General features: G+C 39.6%; 1 protein-coding gene across 1 annotated transcript in view; it reads right to left on the bottom strand.

The window, feature by feature from the left end:
- Nucleotides 1–3,681: 3,681 nt before the first annotated feature.
- The window catches only part of LOC149235311 (uncharacterized), a 33,594-nt gene continuing 24,923 nt past the window's right edge, over nt 3,682–12,352 (bottom strand). The window contains exon 3 of the mRNA XM_089372073.1: nt 3,682–4,413. Within this exon, the coding sequence (XP_089228199.1) occupies nt 3,988–4,413 (426 nt within the window). The 3' untranslated portion in view covers nt 3,682–3,987. The remainder of the gene's footprint in view (nt 4,414–12,352) is intronic.

The following is a 12,352-nucleotide window of genomic DNA, read 5'->3' on the forward strand; positions in this document are numbered from 1 at the left end:
GAGTTCCTTTTAGATGTAGCACGATATGTTGAGGAACTAGGCGATGGCTAATGAGGGGGTATGAGCTCATGCTAGGCTTTTTCCCAAATGCTTACTATGTCCCAACCATCTTTTTGCATTGGAATCATATGCTATTATCATTCTTTAAGCCGCATCAACGTCTTGAGGCAAATTTCTAAGCCTTGACTCAAAGACGAGGATATAATGTCTCTGTCCCAATGAAAAATGACATTCAACCCAAAGAATGGATGTGGATAATAAGGGAAATATGGAATGTGGTAAGTATGGATTACCTTGGGAACGCTACTTCAGTTAGTGCTTTCTATTAGTGTCCCTTCTAAAGGAAGGACCTCAGGGGAGGTCACATTGGACTACCCTGCAAAGGATAACCTCATAGGTGAAGCATGGGAACAAGGATACAATCAAGAGTGGTCAATCTTCTAGCTTGGTCTTTGATCCATATTAGTATGCTCCAAAACATTAAATGAAAGCACGTGATTAATAAAATGGTTAACATACCTTCTGATATATGACCCACCTTCCTTCAAGAAGCATGTCAGATGAGAAACAACACTAAGCGAAACATAGGTGGAGAGCTCCAATGTAAAGATATCTATGGGCCATCATAGGCATGTTTGTTCGCTGGTTGCCAAATGAGGAGAATAATTTTCTCCTATAGGTTACCCACTTTTGGTGGGCAATAGTGATATCAATCACTATCCCTTGTTAATAGAAATGCAAGTATGTAAGAGATCTCTTTGACATATTTAAGATCAAAACCTTGGTTTTTCCCTGGTTGATCGTTAGCTATCAGAGGTCACAAAAACTAGCCAATGCATCATTCTAGATCTACAAGCCCTTGAGGGTAGAGGCCAACAAGACCAAGTTAGTGGTAAATAGGAGCAAGGAAATCATCACATGATGTAGAAGACAACCATCCCCTTCTTGGATATGATCATGGAGGAAAGACTCTAACTCATCAATATAGATCCCAAAGAGGGTCGTTAAGAGGAGGCACCCTTATTTTACCCCAATGGTACTCTGGATGAAGTCGGAAAGGTTGTGTTCCATCCCGAGGTGTCTCAAGGCTAACTCATATAATCTCATGATAAATGCCAATAGGATCTCAGATATGATCAATTGTCTGGTAGTTGGTGCGGAAACTTACCTGCCCTTTGGCCTTGAGATCATAGCTCTCCAACTCCTTAGAAAGCCATTGGTGTAGGATTGTGGCATAAATCTTGGAGAATGTATGACCTACCATGATAGTCTGGTAGTTTTTGAGATCAAAATTGGTCTCTGATTTTTGGATTTTAGAATTTTCAAATTTTAAGACAAGTTTAATGAAAAACACTAAATTCCATATTCATTACACATAAAACAAGCCTAACCGAAAAAGCTAAAGAAAGAAGAAATTTAGGCTTATAATAGGAAATCTGAAGTCTCATTTTGGACTTTAGAATTTTCAGATTTTAAAACAAGCTTACTGGAAAACGCTAAATTCCATATTCATTACACATAAAACAAGCCTAAAGAAAAAAGCTAAAGAAAGAAAAAATTAGGCTTATAAGAGGACATCTGAATTCTGATTTTGGATTTTAGAATTTTTAGATTTTAGAACAGACCTCATGAAAAATGATAAACACCGGATGCTAAAGAAAGAAGAATTTTAGGCTTATAAGTGGAAAACTGAAGTGTGATTTTTTTATTGTAGAATTTTCACATTTTAAGACAGCAAAAGACTCCTTTTGCAGGGAATATGAGTTCTAAGTAAGCTGATTTTATGTGTAAATTCCAGATCTCAAAACAGCCAAAAGAAAGTTTTCATTGGTTCGCGAGATGAAATCTAAATTCTAATTTTGACTTCGATTATTTCAGATTTTAAACCAGCAAATTAAATGAGTGAAAATTATGAATTTTAAAGAGCTGGAAAGCAAGACTTGTACCTAGAATTCATATTTGGAAAATGGAGACTATGAGGTAGTGTTTTGATGAGTCTTTTCTCATGTAATAAGGGATAATTATAATCAAAATGAATAAATTACAGCACCCTTCTATGGGTGTCCCAGATTGCAAAAGTTGGTTTCAAAGCCCTAATTAAGGAAGAATTCGAAATATATCAAGAGGGTTAATTTACTACTACAAAATGTAAATTTCGGCCACTTCACATTGAGAAATATGACATTCTTTTAACCATTTCCAATGGAAAACATAAGGAATTTAGATGGAGATAAATAGCACATAAACCCTTCCAAGTAAAGAACAAAGTTACATGGTTAAATGCCTTCTTGATATGCTTGAAGAAACCAAATTAGCCACATTCCACTTCAGAAATATAGATCTTAATACATCAAAGGTCAAGCTCTAAAAGCACATTCAAAGATTAAAAGCTATACTCTCAAGTGTCTCCACAAACTTTCAACAACCACCACAAGAGGAGCCTTATATAGAATTTTGGCTCAACAAATTCGTCAATAAAATAATAATATTTCAATTCAAATCCTGGATCTAACCTAGGAATGCATAACCAACTATATCTCTCAACTAACTAGGAGAGATATATGTGGTCTAACCACATCTACAATATCCAAGCATGTGAGTTGTGAGAGATGGCAAGCATGTGAGTTCTGAGAGATGGCATGCCCTCCTATAGTTAAGCAAACAATAAATTAATGCTCCAACGTCCTCCTAGAAGATGGTGATTTGACATGTCAACAAGCTCTAATAATCATAAAAGCTCTCCAAGGATGGTGCATCCTCCTAGAAATATAATAAGCCAAGCTCAAGAACAGACACAACATCTAGCGTTTGACCACGTCAAAATGTCAAGGGAATGATAACATAATCCTTCATAATGTGCATCCTCCAAAACATATCCAACCAATCAATAAACTATTCCAAGTGAGGTGCACTCCACAGGAAAGAAGGTGCACATGTGTGAGAGAGAGAGAATAAATAGGGCGCTCCTCAAAACAAGTGGAAAGGCTCACTCATTACTTTGTCTCCAACAAAGTACATGTTGTGTTAAGGTTGATTGAGCATCTTGTTCTTTTGGTATTCTCATTTGAATCTATGTCTCATATCACTAGGCACCGCTTTACCTAAAAATAAAAGATAAAACATTAAAGCATTGTATTTACTTACATTCTTAAAATTTTGTTCTCCACTTTGTGGGTGCACACAAAGCTATAGTCAAATCCATCCAAATATATTTGTAACACTATAAATGTTCTTGCCCTATTTTTAAAGGAAAAAATCCTGTTGTGGATATCCATTAGAGAAAAAGTTGATGTTATGGGTGATTCTAACCAAAACAAAAACATTGTAATTTATTATAGTATCAATATTTTTGTTTCAAACTACATGATTGCACACAAAGCTATACATGGAGTCAATCCAGAAACATTTCTGACATTATTGATATATATGCCCCAAATAGCTTTAAAGAAAAAAAAATCATGTTGTGTCTCTATTACCAAAAGAGCTCATATTTTGCCCCAGCAGAGTTGGCGGATTGCTAAAGATTTTAATCTACTTGTAAGTATAAAAGCATAATTATTGAAGTGCTATTGATACTCATGCATAGACGGTCTGTATCTTTGATATAAGACCATGCTCTGTGCAAATGCTCCATTCTAGGTTCTCCCTCGATGATTTATTACAAGTATAGAGAAATCCAAAGGACAAGAAAACGATTTCATTTTAAGAGGAAAACACTCATATTTTTAGGTACCAATTCCACTACAATCTATGAAAATTCTTTAAGCAAGTCTACAATCTCTAAAAATATTAGTACGCAAATTTCAAATTCAACATGCGGATAACCATTTTGCAAGCGTCGAGACTCAACCCGAGCTAAAAATTCAAATTCAAACCATTACTAATTGAGTCGCACTTACAAGGGCCATGCCCAACACAATCTACAGGAAATGTGCCGAAGTCAATTTCACAGTCATATGACAGCGCCTCCTCTGCCTTGTCAACAAGTCATTTATCGGTGCTTACTTTTGACAATGATGCCCGATTTCTTTTCTCATAGGCCTCCTCCCAGTTCTTTCCATCAAAGTATCCGAATTCAACATGCTTGATGGTACCAGCGTCAACACAATTAACAGTCACAGCAAACCCATCCGGATTGGATCGTGGAATATAGTAGGAAGTTATTCCGCAGATCTTGCAGAATATATGTTTTGCTATGTATGTGCCAAAAGTGTAAGTTGTAAGCCACTCTCTACATTCTTCTTGCAACTGGAAATTGCATGCTGGGACTATAAAATGGACGTTGCCTCGCATGGAACAATCAGAACAATTGCATTTCGAGGCTACAATGCTAGCAGGTGCCCGTACTTGCCATCTCACACGTCCACAATGACAACCGCCCTTATGGAGGACAAGATCATCCATCACCAGCAACTGAGGGCGAGCTCAATCAATCTCCTATTATCTGGTGATAAGCTAATTATGCAATCCTTACAAACCTCTAGTGAAAACAGCAACTGTTTAGTATTGGTAACTAGTTAGATCATCTAATTAGCTTTCTTGAGTCTAGCTCTTTCAACAGCAATATCCGGAGTTTGGCTTTCTATAGGATTCAATAGTTTTCAATAATGGCTTTGCAAATAAAATGCAGACATTCAAATATAATAAAATCTAATGTAAATGTGCGTCAATCAAAGAAAAAAAAAACATTACAACCCTCTAAATCGCATGAAATAACCAGGGACTTCAAAAACATTTGAGACATCAAAATATTTTGCTAATTCATGGACGTCATTTGATAACTGCTTCCGATATTTAATTTTCACACTACTTAAACGTTTCCAGAAGAATCAATCATTTTGTTCCAGGCATGTTACATCCACTAAGCCAATCTTAAGGTCTAAATTTCCTTCTGTAGATGACATAAAATGAAATTCGGCTTCTGTTTCGGTTTTCAATTTCAAACTAGCCAGGCATTCCAATGACAATCCTTTAATTTTTCATAATTTGCACAAAGAAGAGAGGAAACCACCCCTAAGTTGAGTTACTCCAGGAGCACCATTCATTCTTAAGTTTTTAATGTCTACATGTATATGATTTCAGTGTTCACCGTGGTTTGTAGATGCTACATATAGCTTGAATGCAACATTAACAACCCTCTGCTCATGCCAAGTAGAAAACCTGTGGTACTAATGATAGCGCGTCCAAGATTGCCAATGCCCTTAGGTGGATGCGAATCTATATGTGTACTTGTTACCACAAAATCTAGCAGGCCTAGTGCAAAGCCTCACTAGGTGACCTAGGTCAAGGGCAACAAAAGACAACCACCAACTGTAACCTCGATAGTCTGTCTTCTGCTTTTTTGTGGTAGATGAAATCCCCACAAGGGAGGTTTCCCTATAGGCAAAGCCTAAGGTTTAGATGTCCAAAGATAGCCCTGAAAGGCACCTTAGGGTTTGAGAAAGAATCACCCAATAAGTATTCAACAAATGAGTAGGATGAAAAGAAAAGATAAGGAAAGCACTGGCCAAACCTTGTTACCCAGGTCAGATTTTAATGTCCAATAAAATTTACCCGAAATAAAAATAAATAATTCCTTCAGATTTGAATTTTACGACATGAAATACATGGGGTTCCTAACGTAGTACGCATAGCAAAAAAAACAATCACACAACCAAGCACATAAAATTATTTGACGCAGTTTTACCTTGGAAACCCCAATGTGGGGAAACCAACAAATCTGAGCTTCTTATTTAGCTTAGAAAATTTAACTACAACAAACTTCAAAAAACTTCAGCAGCAACTTGGCCCTGAGCATCCTGTTTGATCTAGGTAAATTATTTTATGACCACAGAGAAATTTAGCTTGTATGGCCAAATGATTTTCAGCCTCTATGACCCTGCAGAATTGAACTATATGGCCCAGCCAAAACCGGCTTGTGTGACCCTGTCAATTTGGCTCAATTAAGCCGTGTCAAATTGGCCCAGTTTGACCCTGCTAATTGGCATTGTTCGGCTTGGTAAATTTTGCTTGTATGGCCCTAAGGAATATTGACCTATATACTCAGGTAGATTCAACCTCCTTGCTTGCTTACTCACTTCCCCTCAGACTTGACATGTTCACTGCCCTCTCTTGTTGTCAGTTCGATCTCCTGCTTCAATTGAATGCCCAGTCACTTGTGCCAATCAATCTCTCTCGAGTCTCTCCAATAGCCTATTTCCCTCTTTATAATTTTCTGACCTAATCTCCAAAGTGATGGAGGGTTGAGATTGCATCTCTATACTTTAGATCTACAGTCACGATATAATCTTCCGTTGAACTTTTTAACTTTATAAAAAATTGGCCAATAAAGTCAAAAAATTAAATTAATGACTTTATGCCTAAGGTCCAGGATTAGGAAACAAATAAATAATTTCTGTGAGAGAACCTTTTGGTGATTTACTACATGTCATGGCACTTGACCAGTGTAGAAAGCTATAGTTTCAACATTCCCTCTCTTAGCGAGGAAGGTGTTTTGCACCAAACCCATCTTGTCTTTGAAGAATACAAATTTTCCCTTCATCAAAGCCTTGGTCAGGATGTCTAATACCTGCACATCCGTAGGTACATACTCAGCTTTATTGTCCACTTTTGCACACAATCTCGAATGAAGTGGTATATGATCTGAATGTTTTTCGACTTATCATGAAACATTAGATTCTCTGAGAGCTTGATACAACTCTAATTGCCACAATGAATCAAAGTTGGCTCCATCTCCTGATCAAAAAATCCCATGAAAAGCTTTTGAAGCTAAATTGCCTCACAAGCTACCAAGTTGGCAGTCATGTACTCGACCTTAGCAGAACTCAAAGCAACTGACTTTTGTTCCCTACTAAACCAAGACGCTGCTCTTGATCCCAAGTTGAAACAACACCTAGAAGTGCTTTTTATGTCAGTTGTACTGCCTACCCAATCAACACTAGTGTACCCCTCTAACTTCACTCCATCCGTCTAAGTATATCTTAGCCCATACTCAACCGTGCCTAGAAGGTATCTCAGCACATGCTTTGCAACCACCCAGTGAACTTGTTTTGGCTCTACCATGAATTGACTGAGTGTATTAACTACAAAGCAAATATCTAGTCTGGTGGTGACTAGATACATGGGAGAGCCTATCAACTGTCTACCAAGTCACTGTGTTTGGTGAACAAAATCGATAAAATTCGAAGTTCACCGAATTTCATTTCTGGCCAAACTTGTTCGCTCCGCTTCGTCGAACATCAACTCAAACACTAATTGAACGTGAAATTGATCAAAATCATGAAATTTGATTTAAATTTGGTTAGATTTGCCTAGAATTCATCTTGATGTGTGAGTAATTCTGAGAGGTTCTGAATATATATGTATGTTTAATTAAAACCATAAGATCTATGCACCCCTTCTACCTGTCATTACCTTTAACTTGACACACTACTCACTTATAGAGTCATGCTAGTGGCTACAATACACTCCCGTGACTTGGGAGTCAACCCTTGACAGTGAAGGCACAAGCACAACCTTTCAAATCTCTGACTCTTGTTGTGCTAGTGCGGCTCATCCACTACCAGTGGTTCATAACTTCATCATTTAGTGCTATAGCATCTGTGTACAATTCACACTGTACAGTCACACAATGTGGCTCATCATCCGCAGATCACTCGACGCTGCTCTGTGTTGGCAACTTGGAATGCTATTTTTTTCTGCCACATGTGTTTGATGATTGATGATAATATTGAATTATATATATACATATATATTAATTTTCAGATTTCTAGTATGTCAAACTTAATGCCGAACTTTGTCCTTGATATTTTAATTATCGAACTTTTTTCGAACTTCAACATTGCCGAACTCAAACACGGACACCAACACAGTGACTTAGGCTGTCTATATAATGTAGGGTCTACTGCTTTTGATCTGGATACATCAATATTCTTCCAATTGGTCACTAATGGCATAGACATGGGTCTGCAACACTACATCCTAAATCGCTTCAAGATCTCAACTTCGTACTTCCCTTAACCTAGGAAGATCTCTCCATCTCTTTGTCACACTTTCAAACCTGAAAAATAGTGCATTAACCCCAAATTTTTCATCTCGAACTCTGTTGCTAGGTCCCTCTTGCATTTTTTTATGAGCTTCTCACAACATGTGAGAAACAGGTCATCCACATAAAGTGCCAAAAGGAAAGGCTCTCCCCTAAGCCGAATGTACTACAGGTTTGGGTCTGCGTCACTCTTGGTAAAGTCCATGCCCTGCAAGTAACTGTCACTCCTCGCATACCACACCTTGGGAGTCTGCTTGAGTCCATACAATGCTCTCTTCAATCTACACACATGGGAATCCCTCCCATGCATCTCAAAGCGCTCCCACTTTTCAATGAAAATCTTTTTCTCAACCATGTGATTGAGAAAGGTTGCCTTCACGTTCATCTGGTGAATCCTCCAACCCATCTGCGCTGCAATAGAAATCAATTAAATGATGGATGAGTATCTGGCTACTGGGGAAAAGGTCTCATCCTAGTCAATCCCCTCCTTTTGAGAAAACCCTTTAGCCATGAATTGAACTTTGAACTTATCCACACTACCATCAACAATGTGCTTAATCTTGTAAACCCATCTAGAGCCAACCACAAATTTTCCCTCTGGCCATGGCACAACCTCCCAGAAATTGTTCTTCATGATGGAAGAGTACTCTTCCACCATAGCATCCATCCACACCTGATGCTCGGATGCTTCTTGAAAGATGGAAGGCTCAGCCTCAATTAACTCACTCATCAATGCCATATAGCTAGAATATCGATGTGGTGCCCTGCTCTATCTAACTGAATATCTAGGAGTACCCACATACTCCTGAGCATCTATCAGTGTCTTCTTTTCCCACTTGGCCCTCTTCCTCCTTGTGTTGGGAGTCTAATCCTAAGTGAGAGGATCCCTCTGCCCCTCGTCTTGTTCCTCCTACATGGCCTAGTCGTTCTGCTCACCACTTTGTGTCAGAGTATCTTGAGGTATATGCATTGCTTCTATCTTCAGTGTCTTGTCTCCTGCTCTTGAACCTCCACTATTGATTTTTGGTATCTCATAAGGTATTTCCCATTGGAAAATCCCTTGGGGATTTTTGGTTTTTTTAATGGGCTTTGCACCCAAGGTGTGGGTGTTTACTGGGGCTTTGCACCCAAGGAAAAGCATTTAATTTTTTTTATATTGAGTTGAGATGAGTCGGCTTAAGAATATGGAATGTTCGCTCAGGCACATGAAGGGTTCACTAGGAGTTGAAGAGTCACAATGCTTGAAGGATTGGGTTCCTTTGTTTTTCCTTGCAATGAATATAAATATACCAATGTGTTGGATGAGTTGGGAAGTAGAATTTAGAGCAAATTGGGAGGGCTAGAAGAGACCTAGCCACAGGCTGAAAGAGGAGGCCATAAGGAAAGGAAGGTTAGTCGAGTGACAATCTGTGGTCTAAGGAGGTAGCCATAAGCCTGTCTAGGCTCGCCACAGGCACAAAGAGAAGGTTGTAGCCAAGAGAGGTTGGTCATAGGCCTGTAGCATATCCGCAAGCAGGAAGATAAGGTTCAAACCTTAGTTTTGGGCTAGACCTGTGGTAAATCATAGGCCATAGGAAGGAAGAGGAGGTTGGGCCTCAGTGGAAGGCTTGTGGGACAATTTGCAGCCAGGAGGGTTGACTTAAGAAGGATCGAGGCTTGTAAAGAGGCTACAACTAGTTGGAAACAAGAATTAAGGGTTGTTATGAGGGATAAAAGGGTGCAATAAGGACTGTTGTGTGAGCATGGCATACCAAGGGGGATGTTAAGTCACCAATGAGTAGTCCAAAGGTGGATAATATTATATCAACTAAAAGGATACAATAATGGTTGAAAGCTATGTTCCACCGAGAATTTGGGATAGGGGGCGCAGGTGTGGGAAGACGCACAAGGGGGACGTGTGGGAGTACTCTCAAGTTTTAGAGAAATTTAGAAGGGATGAAGGGATGACGGGGTAATTCATATTTCCCCAGGCATGAATTGAGATGCGTGCACCCCATGGGGTAATTCATAATTTCCCCAGGCATCCCCCAGTCCCAGGTGCGAGAGAAGCTTGAGATGCATGCACCCCACCTTGGGGGACACATCCTAGTGGAACACTGATTGAAAGGGAAAGAAGTCCCCTGGGAGATTGCAGCCTAAAAGAGCTAGCTGGTGGTGGTTTAAAGGGAAAGAAGTGCCCTAGGATATTGCAGCCTAAAGGAGCTAGTTGGTAGTGGTTGAAAGGGCAAGAAGTTCCCTAGGAGATTGCAACCTAAAGGAGTTGGTTGAGTGTGGTTGAAAGGGAAAGAAGTGCCCTAGGAGATTGCAGCCTAAAGGAGTTGGATGTTGGGATGTTTTGTGAAGGCCAAGGTGTGCCCTAGTGATTTTTTTTAGGGTAGATGAGAGCTGAAAGGACTAAGCATCAACCTAGGTAATTTGTACAAGGTTTTGTCTTATTTCTTTGGCACTATACAGGGATTTGTAAAGGGCCACTTTCCCTGGTATGGGAGCCCTAGTGTTTCTTGTTAAAGGAATAATAAGAAATCAAATTTGGGCATTAAATTTTGTGTATTATGCATGATCTAATTGTTGGTGTATATTTCATTGTGCAAGTTGTTTTAAAGTTAAGCATTTCAATGTGTTGCGTTTTCTAGCTAAAACATAGACCATACTTGAGGTGCATGGAATTCTAACACTGTAGAGAGATTTGTGTTGCACGACCTCCTGAGAGCCCTTTGCCACATGTTGTCCTTATGATGACATGGCCTTCGTTAATAGGCCAAAAATTCTAACGAGTATAACTTTTGATTCGGGATTTAGATTGAGACAAAACTTATATTGTTGGAAATCTCTCGACAAGCTAGTTGTAATGGTGATGTCAGAATTATTTTCTGTAAATTTTGAACAGTGAGGTTTTTGGTAAATCCTATTTTCATAATAGATCTTGGAGGTCGGGTCAAAACAAACAAGTAACCCTTTCGCAACCTAGGATGCTTAAGGGGGTGGGAGGTGGTTACAAACATCATCATCCTTTTGGGTTGGAGGGGGACTAGGATCAACATTCAAAGGTGAAGATCCTCTAGTCTATCTCTTCCCTAGGCCATCATTATTGCTTGGTTGAGGGTTTTTAGGTTGTTTATATCTTCTTGTATATTGCAATCCCTTATCAAATTTATCCCTTGTTTCAACAACATTTACATCCATATTAGGGATTTTAACACATCCCTTAACAAATTCCTCATGTTGTTGCTTGGTAAGAGGATATGTTTTATTCCCTCGATTGGGGTGGTGAACAGGGTCAGAGAGGATGTTGGGGGGTGAGCCTGCCACCCCACTACCTCACATAACATTTAAGAGGGGGGTGGCGTGGCCAACCCCCCACATGCATATGCATGTGAATTATCCTCCTTCAAGTTATGTATATGGTAAGATTTCCTCCAACACTCAACTTTGATTACAGAGTGATCCTTTTACAAGTTACATGATGTAATTCAGTCCCCTCCCCCACCTGCCATAGGTGGGATTTCCCCTGGGGTCCTTCAGTATGGAGGGGCCTGTTACCCACCACCTGTGGGTAGTATCCATAGGAGAAATTGTTTCTCCTAGATAGTCCTCAACCGACGACCAGTAGCCCCTTGTAGCCACCAGATAGCTCGATGTGCCACTATCTCCACCACCTGAGCTAGTCGTATGCTCCCTCACCCATCTGTTATGATTGTATGTTTGAAGATGGGCCTTCCAACCCCAAAGTTATGGCTTTTCATTGTGTAGTTGGGTATTTTTGTCTACTTATCATGGACAATTTTGGGCATGGATTGGTAGGGGGATTCGACAGAAAGAGTGGGCTTGGTTTGTACTCTTGACTCCTTTTTCCAATTTGATCGTTAACCTTGCATCCTAGTCCTGTGGGATCTCCTTTATTTTCTTCTAGCTTTAGGGGTGGCACTACATGGGAAACCCTGATTTTAGTTGTGTGGTCCCGCTTCCCGACACCATATACATCACTCCCCTTCGCTCATTATGATCCCATTTACCATATTTCCCATCCAAGTCCACATTTGTCAATTGGGTCCACAAGGAGTTAGGCTCCCCCTCCCCTTGTCCACACCTTGGGCCAAACCTAGAATGATGCCTCAAAGGTTTATGTAGCTAAAAGAAAAGAAAAAGCATAATTTGGCTACTTTCAATAGGAAATGTACCATAAAATGCAAAGGATGGCCAAGACATACAAATTTAGCATGTGGGAAAAAGCCAAACATGAGCTCTACCCCTATCATCATGGCTGTCACCCTGGGTCCTAGGGCCCCTCATATTGGCTCCTTACATCGT

Source organism: Pinus tabuliformis, chromosome 8, assembly GCF_031772625.1.
Source record: "Pinus tabuliformis cultivar Carrire ecotype Pingquan chromosome 8, CPIR1, whole genome shotgun sequence".
In the NCBI taxonomy this organism is placed as follows: domain Eukaryota; kingdom Viridiplantae; phylum Streptophyta; class Pinopsida; order Pinales; family Pinaceae; genus Pinus; species Pinus tabuliformis.